At 43.7% G+C, this 14,718-nt stretch overlaps 1 protein-coding gene across 1 annotated transcript; it reads left to right on the top strand.

The window, feature by feature from the left end:
- The first annotated feature begins 9,808 nt into the window (after window positions 1–9,808).
- On the top strand, window positions 9,809–11,973 carry LOC101761418 (probable indole-3-pyruvate monooxygenase YUCCA5). The gene is made up of 2 exons (XM_004974970.3): window positions 9,809–11,085; window positions 11,212–11,973. Exons 1-2 carry the CDS (start codon window positions 10,051–10,053, stop codon window positions 11,437–11,439), a joined length of 1,263 nt encoding a protein of 420 aa, XP_004975027.1. The 5' UTR covers window positions 9,809–10,050; the 3' UTR covers window positions 11,440–11,973.
- The last annotated feature ends 2,745 nt before the right edge of the window (window positions 11,974–14,718 follow it).

Raw genomic sequence — 14,718 nt, 5'->3', positions numbered from 1 at the left:
TGTATATTTGTTTGCTTGTTTATATGCCTGTGTGATCCGAGGATGTGACCAAGACCCGGCTGGAAATCAAGGATCTAGAAGGCTAAAACCGAAGGCCCGATCATCCAGAAGACTCATAGATATGCTAGCCTGATCAGGCTCCGACAAGAAGCTAAAGATCCAGAAACACGAGAGGTCAAGACAATGATCAACCTAGGAAACGTCAATGAAGGCAAGTCCTAGCACCCACCCCTTGATCATTATTTTATCGTACATTTATATAGATAATAAAATATACAAAGATAATAATTGGACTTGCATGATTTATGAAAACCATAGGGACAACCACCTTGACTTGAAGCTGATTCTAGCCAGAAATCCTATTAATGACCCCGGTCACGACTAGATTGATGATTGAGTATCATTTAGAATTAGAATTTCATAGGAATATCATAATCATAATTTTTTATGAAAATCCTAGAAGATGTGAGGTTTATAATAAAATCTACCAACTAAATAATTAGAAACCATTAAGGACAGGACAAGGGAGTAGGGGGCAGCCTCAGTAGAGGATCTTGTCCGAAAAGCTTACTCCAGCACATAAGGACCGGCTTGTGGGAAAGTCTTTCTAGTGAAATGTGGAACCATACGTGCCAAAAAGGTACAACCTTCGGGAGTGCCTAATGATGTGAGGTCTTGATTCACGCCCCACCAGCAGAACCTAGTAAACAATCCCAAGGGGCCACAATGGACGATAGGTAGACTGGAGCAGGACCTTACAGAGTCCCAGGTCTGGTCGGCACAGATCATAGGTTGAGGTCAAAAGGATCTGGTGGCATTGTATGCCACGGTATGATGCATCTATTTCCCGGGATAGTGTCCAAATGTTGACATAGTATGGCCCCTATTTAGACCCGAGCCGTACCCGTGGATGGAGCTAGGGAATGTTGTCTAGAGATAGACGTCGGTGGGTACAGGTCTCGTAGGTCAATACCGCCTGAAGCTGAGGTATGGGCTGATCGAATGTATGGGTAAAGTGTACACCTCTGCGTAGAGTCATAAATCTATCTGGATAGCCGAGGCTCACGGTTACGAGCCCACGTAGTCAAAACTCCAGTCCATTAAAATCATAACTTGAGTGTGGTAAGATGGGACCGAGACCCTAAGAGAGTAATTTGGAATAAGGCATAAATCGGGGCAGAAGGACCGTGATGATCTCTGGTCCTCCTTAAAACTTGAAAATTGGTAGGGGAGGTAAGATTCCCCCTCTAAGGCCAACAACATAAAAATAATATACTTTCTTCATCTCCTTTTCCAAAACTCACCTCACCTATTAATAAAACAAACTTCATATCCTTTTCTTGATTATCTCCAACATTTAATATAATTTCAACGCTAGGAATTGATGAGTACTATTCATAAGTGTACTCAGGCTTGCTTTCATTTATACAGGATTAGGACTTATCTGGTGCGCTAACTTCATTATGCTCTTGGAACGGGTAACCGCACCTCTCTCTGCCACTTAAGGGTAAAACCCTACTTTCTGTAATGTTATGCGTCTTTTATTGTTTTGACACTAATCTGTAGTGAGGATTGTATTAGCTACTGATCCAGGGACGGATATAGATAATCAGTGAGTTTTCCGAAAGGAAGACGCTACACATCTCCTATGTTTTCTTTATCTAAGAATACTATAAAAATTGCATAATTGCATACAAATACTATACAATAAATGTATTGATTTTATCTTAATATTTACATCATATTCGTAAAATTTAAACAAATTTTTTTAAAAAAATCAGAAAATGAATGGTATTTTAAACATCAAGAAAAATTTCAGAATTTAGAAATTATATTGTAACATTATTTTTAGTCAGATAATGTGGAAGTTACAAGCATACAGGTAGAGAAAGGAACACTACATGATAAAAAGATTCTTTGGGTGTTATTATCAAATGGCCAAGCGTTATTCTTATTCTTCAAATTCCTTCTCAAGTAGCAATTGTTTCTTATCTAATTTGAACTCTTTTTGCAAGAGGAGAAACAGATTAGCAACCAATAATCCCAAGCTAATATTTCTCAACTAGAAAAACTATCAGCCATTAGATAAATAACCCTCGGGATATGCTTCAATTATGCTAAGAAAAGCCTTAGATATTTGAGAAAATTACAAAGAAAATCAATAATTGTCGCCTATTCACAATGAAACACTTGGGTGGAAGCTAGTTTAATTTCTTTTGGCTTGGGTCTATGTTACATCATGAATGAAATATATTTTTGTCCAAAAACATATTTCGGATTGTGTCCATACTACATAGTCCATGAAGTATTGGAGTTGCTTATTAATTACAATCATAATTAGAAAGTTTATTCTCAAATGCTTGAAAACTAATCTGTCATCATAAGTCATAAATGATCTAATGTATCAAATGATGCAAACACTAAGGACCTTTCTTCTCCATATATAACTCCATAAGGTGAAAATAAGGACGTCCTTGTACATTGTTTGCATTACTATCCTTCATAAAAGGGACCCTCTCTAATTATGAGTGAATATGCAATCATATGTACTTTTCTCTTGTATGCCCCACTAAATAATGAGCAAGGCTTAAACAATATCTACATGTATAAAGCCTGTGGGATTAGCATCTCATAAAAAACAATAAATGCATATCACGAAGTTTGTAAATAAAACATTTTGGTGATAGCACTTTTGAGCTCGTCCATGTAAAGGCCACAAAATATAGTGTTTTTAATCAAAAGGGCTCTTTCATCGGTGATTGTACACTTTTGAGCTAATCTTGTAGCCATACTAGAGCAAGCACGTAGCAAGTGCCATAGAAAGTTGCGAAAGGCGCAAAGAAGCTCATGATCATATCAATCTCCTTACTTGGATGCACATCGGTGGAAGCGAGAATCAGATAGAAGCAGGTTTTTATTAGAGTGTGGGAGGAGTGATTCTACAAAAAATTACGTGTCAAGTCCATGACAAAAAATTACGTGTCGATCAAGCACATGCATTGGTGCACAAACTATGGATTATAGTTTTATTGGAGTATTTATCATGCTAAGAGGAAATTTTGTGATATATTACACTAAAATAATACTGGAGTAAATTTCTGACTATTCATTGATAACTACATTTTTTTTAGATTCACAGTTTTGTTAAGAAGAGCACTGAAGCAAAGCACTCTTTGAAGTGACAAATCAATTGTTAAAAAAAAGAAGTAAAAAAATTCAACATTTCTCAGCATTGAACCCATACCCTGATACCCACCTAGGGGCCATAGTTTACTGGTAGATGACTGACACTCTTCCAGAAATCAAACACCAAATGATTTTTGTAATGATGTTCCCAAGTATAGAAAGCTAGGTGGAGTAACAAATTTCTATCTGTATAGGTCGGCGATTCTCGACAATCATGCGAAGGGCCACACCCCAAGGTGCCCTGATTAAGCTAAGTGAAACCTTTAGCGCGTGCATTATGTTGGGAGTTGGGACTCATTAATAACGGCGCTAAAACCCTAGCTAGGGTTTAATATTTATATTCTGCAACACAGGCTTTAAGGCCCATATTTAAGGCTAAGTAATCAACATAATGCAATATCCGAGGCAGTAACCGACCACTGTGAGATCGCTATGTACATTGTGCCCTACGTATATAGGATTAAGTACAAGCTTTCTGTATTTTAAGAGCTGGTTTGATGGTTATCTAGACGTGGACATGGCTCCTTGCCCCCATTTGGCCTAGGGCTTGCAGAAATCCACTGGCCATGAACCCACTTTCCATGGCTGCAGCCTTGAAGAAAGATGTTGTGTACTGGCCAACTAATGTTAATGTTGCACCAACTTGCTATGCAATTTGCATCATGGATGAGGTGTCCTCTGGGTTATAAAACAAGCCATGTCAGTGGCAAGGGGAATGGCTAGCATGGCTGTACGTGTTTCTCTTCTAGGGTTTACAAAAGGCTAAGTCCATATATAGATGAGCTAAAACAACGGTGCATGAACTGGCGTTCTTGCTATTTTATATATATACACACATACATACATACTATTTTGTTATAATACACCTGGATGCACCCTGTACATAGAATGTACCCGGTTAGGCCGGTGGGCGCACCAGGTTGGAGCAACCAGGACACCCAACAAACATGCGGTGAGTGCTTCCTAAGTTAATTTGTATTTTTCACCTACCACATAAAGCCACCTAGCATACAAATCCCACCAGACTGCATGCATGCATGGATGGAACTTTTTGTTGGTTTAAATCTTTGAAATAAATTTTCACCTAAACCGTAATCCTGATTGATAAACTGTTAGTTCCATCTATCTCAAAAAATATTATTAACAAAACTAGATCTAATATGGATATATTTTTTATTGTTTAAGTGAATTGCATATCTATGTATTATTGATTGCAACTTGGACTACTACAGAGTTGCAACTAGTTATAACTCTATGTATTGTTTGCATCTGGTCACAAGCAATAATCATATCAAGTTGCAATTCTAAGTTGCAATCATACGTTGTTGCAACCAGAGTACCAACCGTATTGCAACCGAGTAGTAACTAGTTACAACCAGCAGTAACTGATTGCAATTGGGTAGTAACTGGTTGCAATTCTATTCAGTAGGAAGCATATATGGGTGCAATTAGAGTAGCAACTGGGTTACAACTGAGTATTAAATAATTGCAACCATAAGTAACCAGTGCTAAATAGAATCGAATCTGAAAGTAACAACTGAAAATCAAATCTGCAGTTTAGAAGATATCGCATTTTTTCATTTCGAATCAAGAAAAGATTCCCTGCATGCATGCTTCCTGGTGGGCAGGTTAAGCTGTGAGGTGGCGTCACATGGTTGGTTGTCTCCATTTAGTTTTGCATGCAGGAGCGTCGGCTTTCCTTGGCGCGTGGAACATAGGGTGAGGGTGTACAGAATGCACCTGGATGCATTTTAGTCTCGTCATATATATATATACATATACATATATATATATATCACCTCTTTTTGGGCCATGGAAAGGAGTGTGAATGAAGCAAACAAGGTCTCCTGCACATGCTCGCCGCTTACAATGACGGTGTGCACATACATTGTTACATGCATCGATGCATGGTTAATTTTATGTTGTATCCATACATGTACCTGCAGCCTTCTCCCCTTCACCTAAAAGCAAGCTCTTAACGAATGCTATCAAGCAAATAGAGGCTAGGAGATCCTAACCTCGATCAAGTCAATCACCATGTGTCTATGTGCCGAAAGCTAGCGTACACCGCATTCGGTACTGGTTCATGATGATGTATGGGGACCTCTCCCGGTGAAAATTAAGCATTGGCGCAATGCAAGTTCGTGAACCCATGCATCATATATCATGCATATAGCTTGACACGTGTCGACAGATCTTGGTGTTACTTCCTAATGATTATTGTGGCCATGATTATTAATACTTGAGATGATTGCACCAAAAAGTCTTCAATCTTGTCCAATTAGCCTATTTGAATGCCAAGAAAGGGACTAAAATTGCGGTATAATATAAGGTGTGAAGACATATAGGCTAGCTACCATAAGCGGTCTAGGTATATACATGAACATAGTCGAATTTATACACTGGTTGTGCCTGCCAATGTATCTTACGTGTACAATAAGGTTGTACAGCTGTTTGATCCCCTGGAACGCGTCGCACCGAAAGAAAGAAGCGTAGTGCCATTGTTAATTTTGCATCCCAGATGGTACGTACTAGCTAATACGCGGAAGAATCTGCAGAAAGTTGTTGCCACTTGAAAGAATGGACCTTGTTTCTGCTCATGTCCGATTTGATATATAGGATGGAGTGAGAATATTAGGTGCAAAGAGGAAATGGGAACTGCAGCTTTGGCTCCATGCAAGGATGGAAACAAAATATAAGGACACCCAAGATATAATCAAGTTAGGTTTAGGTATGGGTACAGTACATGCATCCAAATCAATATAAACTAGTACATGACGTACACTAGCACAAACAATGTACATTATTCATTTGACTTTTAAGCTTCATTTGCAAAAAAGTATCGCATTGACCCTTAGCTTGCTAATACAAATATTTGCACATCTACTTGTGTTTTGTAGATAACGATGATGACACACACTCAAGGTATGGGGGAGATGTCAGTGATCACTAGCAAGTGATGAGAGCGAGTTCTTTCTGATGATGGAGCCAAGCGTCAGGAAGCTGCTTCGAGAGGTGCAAATTTTGGAGGCTTTATATGTGGTCCGCCTTTGCGAAAGAGTACGCGTCCGCGTCACACTTTTTTGTGTTTAGTTATATTTTTATTATATATGTTGGTATATAGGTCGGCAGAGGACACCGGATATATTTTTGCAGCTTCGGAGGAGACACAGACCTACAGTGACTACTGAAGCTGCTCTGCACCTGCTTGAATTTGGGGCCTTGCAGCTTTTGCCATACACCATTCTACGTACGTTCTGCTTTTGCTGCTGAACATGGCAACGGAGAAGAAACATAGTTGACATGAAAGGCACCATATCGCTGCTCTGACACTTAATTACCGACCAAATCTACGAGCAGTACTTTATTTGTGCAAGAAAAAAATTCTATTATATTGAACATAGTAATTCATGGAAGATTTATTAGAATAGAAAAAAAATCCAAAATAATTCCTGCATAATTCAAGCATTTCAATGGATTTTAATCCTACGTACTTTTACGAGCGCAGTCCCCAGCATTATAAACTGCAGGAAGCTACCATTTTCTTAATTGAAAGCATACGCACCATGTATATTTATGTATATATAAAAGACGGGATGACATATACTCGGTTCAGTGTTAGAATACAAATCAAAAGAAGAGATGGATGCCCCCATGAGGCCATGCCAAACACAAGGGCTGTGCACCGAGGCTTTTGAGGTGTGCCGTTCCTAGTTTATTGGAGATCGAGTTGCATCAAGAAAAAGTTCTCAAAAGTTGGGAGGGGCGGCAGAGAATCAAATTTTTGGGTAGCGTAGCTGCAGGTAATTAGCGACAAACCGTGCGTGCATTGCAAATGAGCTCTCTCACTCGCGCCAAAAGCAGAGAGTGCTGCACTGCAAACGATGGCCCTGCTGGCACTGCACTGTAAAGCAAGGGGCCCGCCTGGCAGTCCACTGGTAGATACTCTCTGTGCTGTAGTATTTTTCCCACTTGGAAACTGAGGATTGGCTGGAACAAGCACTTTGACAGCATGGCACCAGTTGTTGGTATTTTGTTTTCATGCTACACACGGGTTAGCACTAAACAGAAATGGTTACACAACACGGTTTAGTGGAGTATAGCACAAGGTTCCCAAACATATGCTTGGGCAGGATCAGGGCTTTTTAGTTTCCCAAACATATCCCGTGGTCGGTGGTGCCTTTATTATCACCTTAATTGTACTTTTCCAAGTAAGACTGAATTTTGAAATTTAAATGAAAAATTTGTATCTGATTGGTCACTATGAACAAAGACGATATTACCCCTAATCATTCACTGTGTGTGACCATCTGTTCTCAAGATGAAAACACTCTTGTTTTGCTCAGGTGTCAATCACTATACACATACGTTGAGCCATACTACAAATCAAATTTACCAACAATTCATTTGATTTAGTGGCTTGAGCAGCTCTCAGATGTCAACCTGAATTCATATATGTACTTAATGTCGAACCATACAAACCGAATTTACCACCGATCTCAAAGTTCTGGACAAAAGCAACCTGATCAACGGAAATGTTAGAGCAGAATTTACAACTCTTTACATGATCTCAACCTACAACATCTCACAACCAATCATCACAGCTCTGCTCCAAAGCCTAGAGCACAGACGAATCCAACAGATCTACGAAAGAATTGGGTTACCACTCTAGCCAAATCCTCCAAAAATTACAACGAAATCATCACACGACCATTCCTCAGTGCTTGACAGCACAACAAGAAGGCACGAACTAGCGAAAAATCGGAGAAAAGAATGAATAGCCTTACATCCGGAGAGGGGAGCACAACTGCGGGGGGAATGGGAGGGGAGGGGGGGCAGCACCGAGCACGAAGAGTCAGACAATATGGACGAGCAATAACACCTGGTCGGAGATGAGCGCGGAGCTGGTGCCGCGCGACGCTAGCACCTGCGCAGGCCGCCTCAAGGCAGCCGCACCAGTACTTGACCCCGTCGGCGCCGCAGACCGGGTCCAGGCGGAAGCACCGCACGGGGCACAAAGAGACGTCGCCATCTGCGTCCGCAGTGGCGCAGGGTCCCCGGGCTCCGTAGCCGCCCCCGCCGCTGTCGCTGAGGCGGGCGCTAGGGAGGAGGATGCTAGGGTTGGCACAAGGAGGAGCGAGAGCATGGCGAGGACGATGAGGTGGACGAGGCATGAGGGTGGCATGCTGAGCGCCGGCGGCGGCCGATGGTCACCGGCGAGGTGCGGGGCGGGAGTCACGGTGCTAAGGTGCGGGAGGACGCGGTCGCGGCTGTGGGGAGGAGGGGTGGGATTGCGAGCGAGGGAGACCCGGAGGGAGGCTTCGGGACAGGTGGGATGGCAATAAATGAGGGGAAGGGGTGTCTTCCAGGATTTTAGTCCACTTTAGTCACCCCCAAGGAACAAGAGGACTAATAGGTTTAGTTCTCATTTAGCACTTTAGGGACCAAAAGGGGTCAAAATGGATGGACTAAAGTTTAGTCCTATGGAACCAAACAGGCCCTTAAAACTCTGGCCGTGACATTTTGAAGAATACACTTTAGACACTTGGAACATTGGCCACTTGATACAGTGGCCATGACATTTTGAAGAACACTTTGGACACATAATTAAGAGTATAAATTAGCCAGTTCTTTAATTATTTGATAAAATGAAAATGTAGTATTTTTTTGTTACATGTGGAGGCATGGTTTAGCAAGATTTGAGTAATTAGCCAATTTTTTAATTATTCGATAAAATGAAAAAAATGAATTTAAATAAGCTTTCACGAACAGAGCTCGATGCAGTTTTATTAGCATTTAGCCGTTTATTATGCAACTACTAATCCATACTATAAAGTTCCTGCAATTACAAATATGAGCAATTTAGGACGTCGACGTGGTCTGCAAGGCAAAACTTAATTTGATCATCCGTTTTTTATTGTAAAAATATATCGTTTCAATTAAATCGAGTATATATTGAATAAGTAATCCGGCGGAATGCCGGCGATCAGCATGCAGCTGGTTTCGTTAACGATGCGATTCGAAGTAGTTAATAAGCGGGGGATCACGCATTCTCGCATGCAGCAGCGCAGATCTCAATAATAGTGGCAGGCTGCAATGCAGCAGATAAGCGCGAGAGCGCTGCCTGACTGGGATGGGGGGATGGGAGCGTGCGACTGCGTGTGCTCCCGCGCCGCGCGCGAGCTGAGCGGCGGCAGGTCCAACACACAACGCCCCTCCGTTGGTGATGTGGTGATGGAATCCACGCCGGTAGAGGGCATCCCTGCATGTGTCGCTCGAGCTAGCCACCCCACCCCACCCCCCCCTGCCCAGCGCCAGAATCTCTCTCTAGCAAAAAACAAGATGGAGAAAATCGCATCGAATTTCCTCATTCCTCCTAGAACGAGAACAGGGAATTTAAAACGCGAATTCTCAAAAAGGGAGATAGATCCTAGTAATCTTCCCTGCCACCATTTTTATTTGTTTGTTGGAGCTACTGCCATGATTCTATTCCCCTTCCTCTCCTTTTCTTTTCTTTCTCTCTCATCATGCCATGGCACGCCATGCAGCCGGGCGCCGGCCCTTCCCTCTCTCTCTCTCTCCTCTCCACCACCAGCAGCGGCAACACACAGCACTTCCTCTCTCCTTCACATGCAGAGCTCAGCTGCCCAGTCACGCCCACTCCCCCCCTGTTCATCCTCCTATAAGACAACCTCCAGTCCAACCCGCCAAACCACCAACACAACAACATACAACATTTGCAACAGCAGCAACAATAACACCTTCTCCTCCTAAGCTTCTTCTTCTACCTCTAGCTCATCAGCTCTCAGCTACTGATCATCAATCACTTCAGCCACCAAAGAAAGAATCCATCAGCTGTCAACCATGGTGCTCCTTCCTACTGACCGCATGGACAGCCTCTTCTCCCCTCGCTGCGTGTGGGTGAACGGCCCCATCATCATCGGCGCCGGTCCCTCGGGCCTCGCCGTGGCGGCGTGCCTGCGCGAGCAGGGCGTCCCCTACGTCATCCTCGAGCGCGCCGACTGCATCGCCTCGCTATGGCAGAAGCGAACGTACAACCGCCTCAAGCTCCACTTACCGAAGCAGTTCTGCGAACTCCCGAGAATGCCCTTCCCCGACCACTATCCCAAGTACCCCACCCGCCGCCAGTTCATCGACTACCTTGAGGACTACGCCGCCAAGTTCGAGATCAAGCCCGAGTTCAACAGCACCGTGCAGTCGGCGCGCTACGACGAGACCTCCGGCCTCTGGCGCGTGCTTACCTCCGCCCCGGCCACCGGCGACATGGAGTACATCGGCAGCTGGATCGTTGTCGCCACCGGCGAGAACGCTGAGAGCGTCGTACCGGATATCCCCGGCCTCGAAGGCTTCGACGGCAAGGTCACCCATGTTAGCGACTACAAGTCCGGTGAAATTTACAACGGCAAGAGCGTGCTCGTTGTCGGCTGCGGCAACTCCGGCTTGGAGGTCTCGCTCGACCTCTCCGACCACGGCGCGAAACCCGCCATGGTGGTGCGCGACGCCGTCCACGTCCTGCCACGCGAGGTGCTCGGCAAGTCCACTTTCGAGCTCGCCGTGCTACTCATGCGCTGGCTCCCGCTCTGGATCGTCGACAAGATCATGATCCTCCTCGCATGGCTCGTTCTCGGTGACCTCGCCAAGCTCGGCCTCCGCCGCCCCGCCGCCGGCCCGCTCGAGCTCAAGGAGACCCACGGGCGCACCCCGGTGCTCGACTACGGCGCGCTCGCGCGCATCAGGGCAGGCGACATCGCCGTCGTGCCCGCCGTGAAGCGCTTCGCCAAGGGCACCCAGGTTGAGCTCGCCGACGGCCGTGTCCTCAACTTCGACGCCGTTATCCTCGCGACCGGCTACCGCAGCAACGTGCCCCAATGGCTCCAGGTAAATTCACACTCCATTCCAAAAATATATATATTGAGGCCGGCCGCAAAGTTGCAGTGCCTGCCGCACTTGTACTGTTCCATTGCAAGATCATTGGCCTGATCAACCCATGTCCAATTCTTTCAGGGCAACGACTTCTTCACCAAGGACGGATACCCCAAGATCGCCTTCCCCCACGGGTGGAAGGGTCAGTCTGGCCTCTACGCCGTCGGCTTCACCCGCCGTGGTCTCTCTGGCGCCTCGGCCGATGCCGTGCGCATCGCCGCGGACCTCGGCAATGTCTGGAGGGAGGAAACCAAGCCCTCCAAGAGGCCTGGTGCCTGCCACAGGCGCTGCATCTCCGTCGTCTTCTAAACTGATCGATCGATCGATCGAGCCGTCACGAAGCTAACTTACTGAAGACCACACACACACATACAGTTGTTCTTGGTGTTTTAGTTAGCCACTCCAATCCCCTTGGTTTGTTGTTGATTTGTTCTTTCCCTGGTAAATTACTAGTACGGTGTCGTTAATTAGGTTATACGGTAAAAACAGTGAGAGTGAGTTGAGTTAAAAAAAACTAGAAAATGGAGCCCTCCCGTCAGTGGGAAGTGAGTGAGCCCTATAGGGGATTTTTACTGCAGCTATGGGCGCTAGCTTGGTGTATAGTAGCAACCTGTTGGCGTGGAAGAAGAGGCTCTTTGTCATTGACCTAGCATGTTCATTTCATTGTTGTATACACTCCAGTGTAGTGTTCTACTACACTTTGTAGCAGTAGCTAGTTTTAGTAGTTTTATATGGTTAGTGAAGAGGTAGTACCTCTTGTTGTAATCTTTTTTGTTCTTTTACTGATCTTTGTATGGCTCTTTACTTGAGAGTGAATATATATATATGGCTACTAGTGTAAAATTTGAATGTGTCTTTCTTCCTTGTGTAAACTCTCTCTCTCGCTCGCTCGCTCTCTACTGCAAAGAAGGTACTTATGCATCATTGAGATTCAGGGGCCAGCAGGAAACATGGTAGTGTGGTGTGGGCTGTGGAATTCCTGGCTCTTGTCCTCTGGTTGTCTCCCTTGTAGCATGGATCGATCTGCAGGGGGTCACTGCTAGTTGCGATCCCAATTGGCTCCTGGTGCCATGGAAAGTTACTAGTAAAATCAGATGAGATCTCACTGCTGCACCACACCACTACCTGCCTCTGGCCCGCAACCGACTGGCCAAGATTCCAGATTAATTAGCCCAAAGTCAACTATCACAAACAGTAGATTAAATTGGAGTTTTTTTGGGGTGATGGTAATGTGTAGTGTAATACTGCAATACACACTCCTAGTCACAATTTCAGAAGTTCAGCATATGAAAACTGGCTCACAAAGCAGCAAAAATTTTACACAAAGAATAAGTATTTATTTGACTTTTTCCCAAATTAATACAGCGCAGTTGGTTACAAACATATGGAGACTATGCACTCCAATTATTGCGCTTGTTCCAAATAATGCATACCAGCTTGCTGTTCCTAAAATAGTACATGGTACCAGCTTTTTTGAGCTACTACAATCGGTAATAATGGAAGTGATGTATATGAAGAACTCTGCAGCTGCTTAGCATTAATTGTTAAAGACTGTCCTACCAACAGCTAATTTCAACAAGGAAACCCAAGATTAAGAAGTTCAATTATGATCGTCCTTTCCCTTTCGAACCCGGCGGGGCCAAAAATATCTGGAAAGAAGGAACCAATGGTCCAAGATGGACCAGTTCATGTGATAAGGGAGCATCAAGTGGTCACTGAGTATCAAGCTGGATATGGGTTGTATCCCAGGTAACTCCGGTTGATGGAAAGCCCCCACTTAGCAATGAAAAAGAAAAGTGATACGATGAACAGCCCTGCACAAGGCCACATGTGTGTCTCCCCTCAGAGAGTTCACCCCAGCAAATCACAGGCCATTTCAAACCCGCGCATCACTATCACTACATAGCAAGCAGATTTGTCGGTTAATTATGTGTGATTAAAGTTCAGATGAGGACTGTAGTTTTCCATCAACTCTTGGGATTCCTGGGGATGCCATTGTAATTGGACTGTTTTAAGGAGCTAGCTGGTGCAGCTAGTGTGAACTATTTTTTTTTCTTTATACATGACATCAATTAGTCCACTGAACTCACATTCTGTGCGTTGTTTTGTTCTATAAATACTTCCATCTCACAACTCTCGGATCACTATGAAAAACACTCAAGGAAAGACCGTATGGGATAAGCGGGTCTAACACAACCATTTTTTTTAGTAAATCATTACAATAGCAGATGGTTTCTAACGTAGAACCGTCTAAGATAAGCCGCATGCATGGTCGGAACAGTACGATAGCGGTTCATCCACTACGGGAAAGCATAAAGTCGCCGAGTGTAATTACTTCGCCGAGTGCCTTTTTTCGGGCACTCGGCGAAGCAACATTTTGCCGAGTGTAACATAAAAAACACACAGCAAAAATAAACACTCGGCGAACGACCAGTTTGCCGAGTGTTACCCAAAAAACACTCGGCAAACACCCAGGCGGCACTCGGCAAACGTTGACACTCGGCAAACTGACCTTCCCCGTGCCGACGGCGGTGCCCTTCCGTGACGGCCGTTAGTGTTTGCCGAGTGTCAATATAGGGCACTCGGCAAAGGCACTAGTTTGCCGAGTGCCATGATGGGACACTCGGCAAACTATAGTCTTTGCCGAGTGTCTTGATGGGACACTCGGCAAACTCTATAGTTTGCCGAGTGCTGGGGTGTACACTCGGCAAACTATAGGGTTTGCCGAGTGTCTTTTCACACACTCGGCAAACATAATTTTTTTTCCCCTCCTCCACCCTCCAAACTTTTAACACTCCTCATGTATGGCATTTGGCACTGCATGGTAGAAGATGGACTATTTTTTGACCTGTTTGCTATATTTAATCAATTAATTTCATTTAGAGTAATTTTTTGATTTAAGTCAAATTTGAACTGCAGGTGGTTGGAATAATGGAATAATATGAGTGAAAAAATCATATTCATGTTAGTGAGTCTAAATTGAGGTCTCACCCAGAAAATGAAAAGAAATTTCGAACATTTTGCTAAGGAAACACGACTACGAACGTGTGGCCAAATGATTGTTTAATTCTCAAAAATACAAACGAAGTTTGAAAATCATGAGATTTTGCAAGATGCTTTAATTTCATATGCAGAGGCCGTGGTAAAAAATTGATAAGGTTTCGCACAAGTTTTGACATATGATGTTTACAATTCGAAGCATCTCCGGAGAGGTTTCAGAGAAGTTCAAAGGATCCGGTAAGATTTAGAGATGAATCGATAAATGTAATTCTCATTGAGTCCAAATTATTTTTTATAGGCTATAGAGAACATAGATAGGTTCATGTTAAATTTTGGGAAATTTTCAGATCCCTTTGGTAATTTTTATTCATTAATTGGACGTATATGAATTTAATAGATATAAATTAAATATGAGCTATAAATCCATGAAATAATGGTACAATATTACTTAAAAAATGGAATACGCAATGTTTAGTGAATTGTACTAGGTTTACACAAAGTTTACGTACTTTTAATTACTAAAAGTGATGTTGTACATGCAATATAGGTAGGTGTTTGAACAGAAGCGCTCCCCTCAGCAAGCGCACC

The sequence above is a fragment of the Setaria italica genome, chromosome VII (genome assembly GCF_000263155.2).
Source record: "Setaria italica strain Yugu1 chromosome VII, Setaria_italica_v2.0, whole genome shotgun sequence".
Taxonomy (NCBI): domain Eukaryota; kingdom Viridiplantae; phylum Streptophyta; class Magnoliopsida; order Poales; family Poaceae; genus Setaria; species Setaria italica.
This window is presented reverse-complemented; position numbering and strand designations above follow the sequence as displayed.

Excerpts from the sequence above, each read along its gene's own strand:
- LOC101761418 (XM_004974970.3), top strand. The coding sequence starts at position 10,051 with ATGGTGCTCCTTCCTACTGACCGCATGGACAGCCTCTTCTCCCCTCGC. Across the intron at positions 11,086-11,211 it reads ACGTGCCCCAATGGCTCCAG|GGCAACGACTTCTTCACCAA; the intron begins GTAAATTCACAC and ends CAATTCTTTCAG.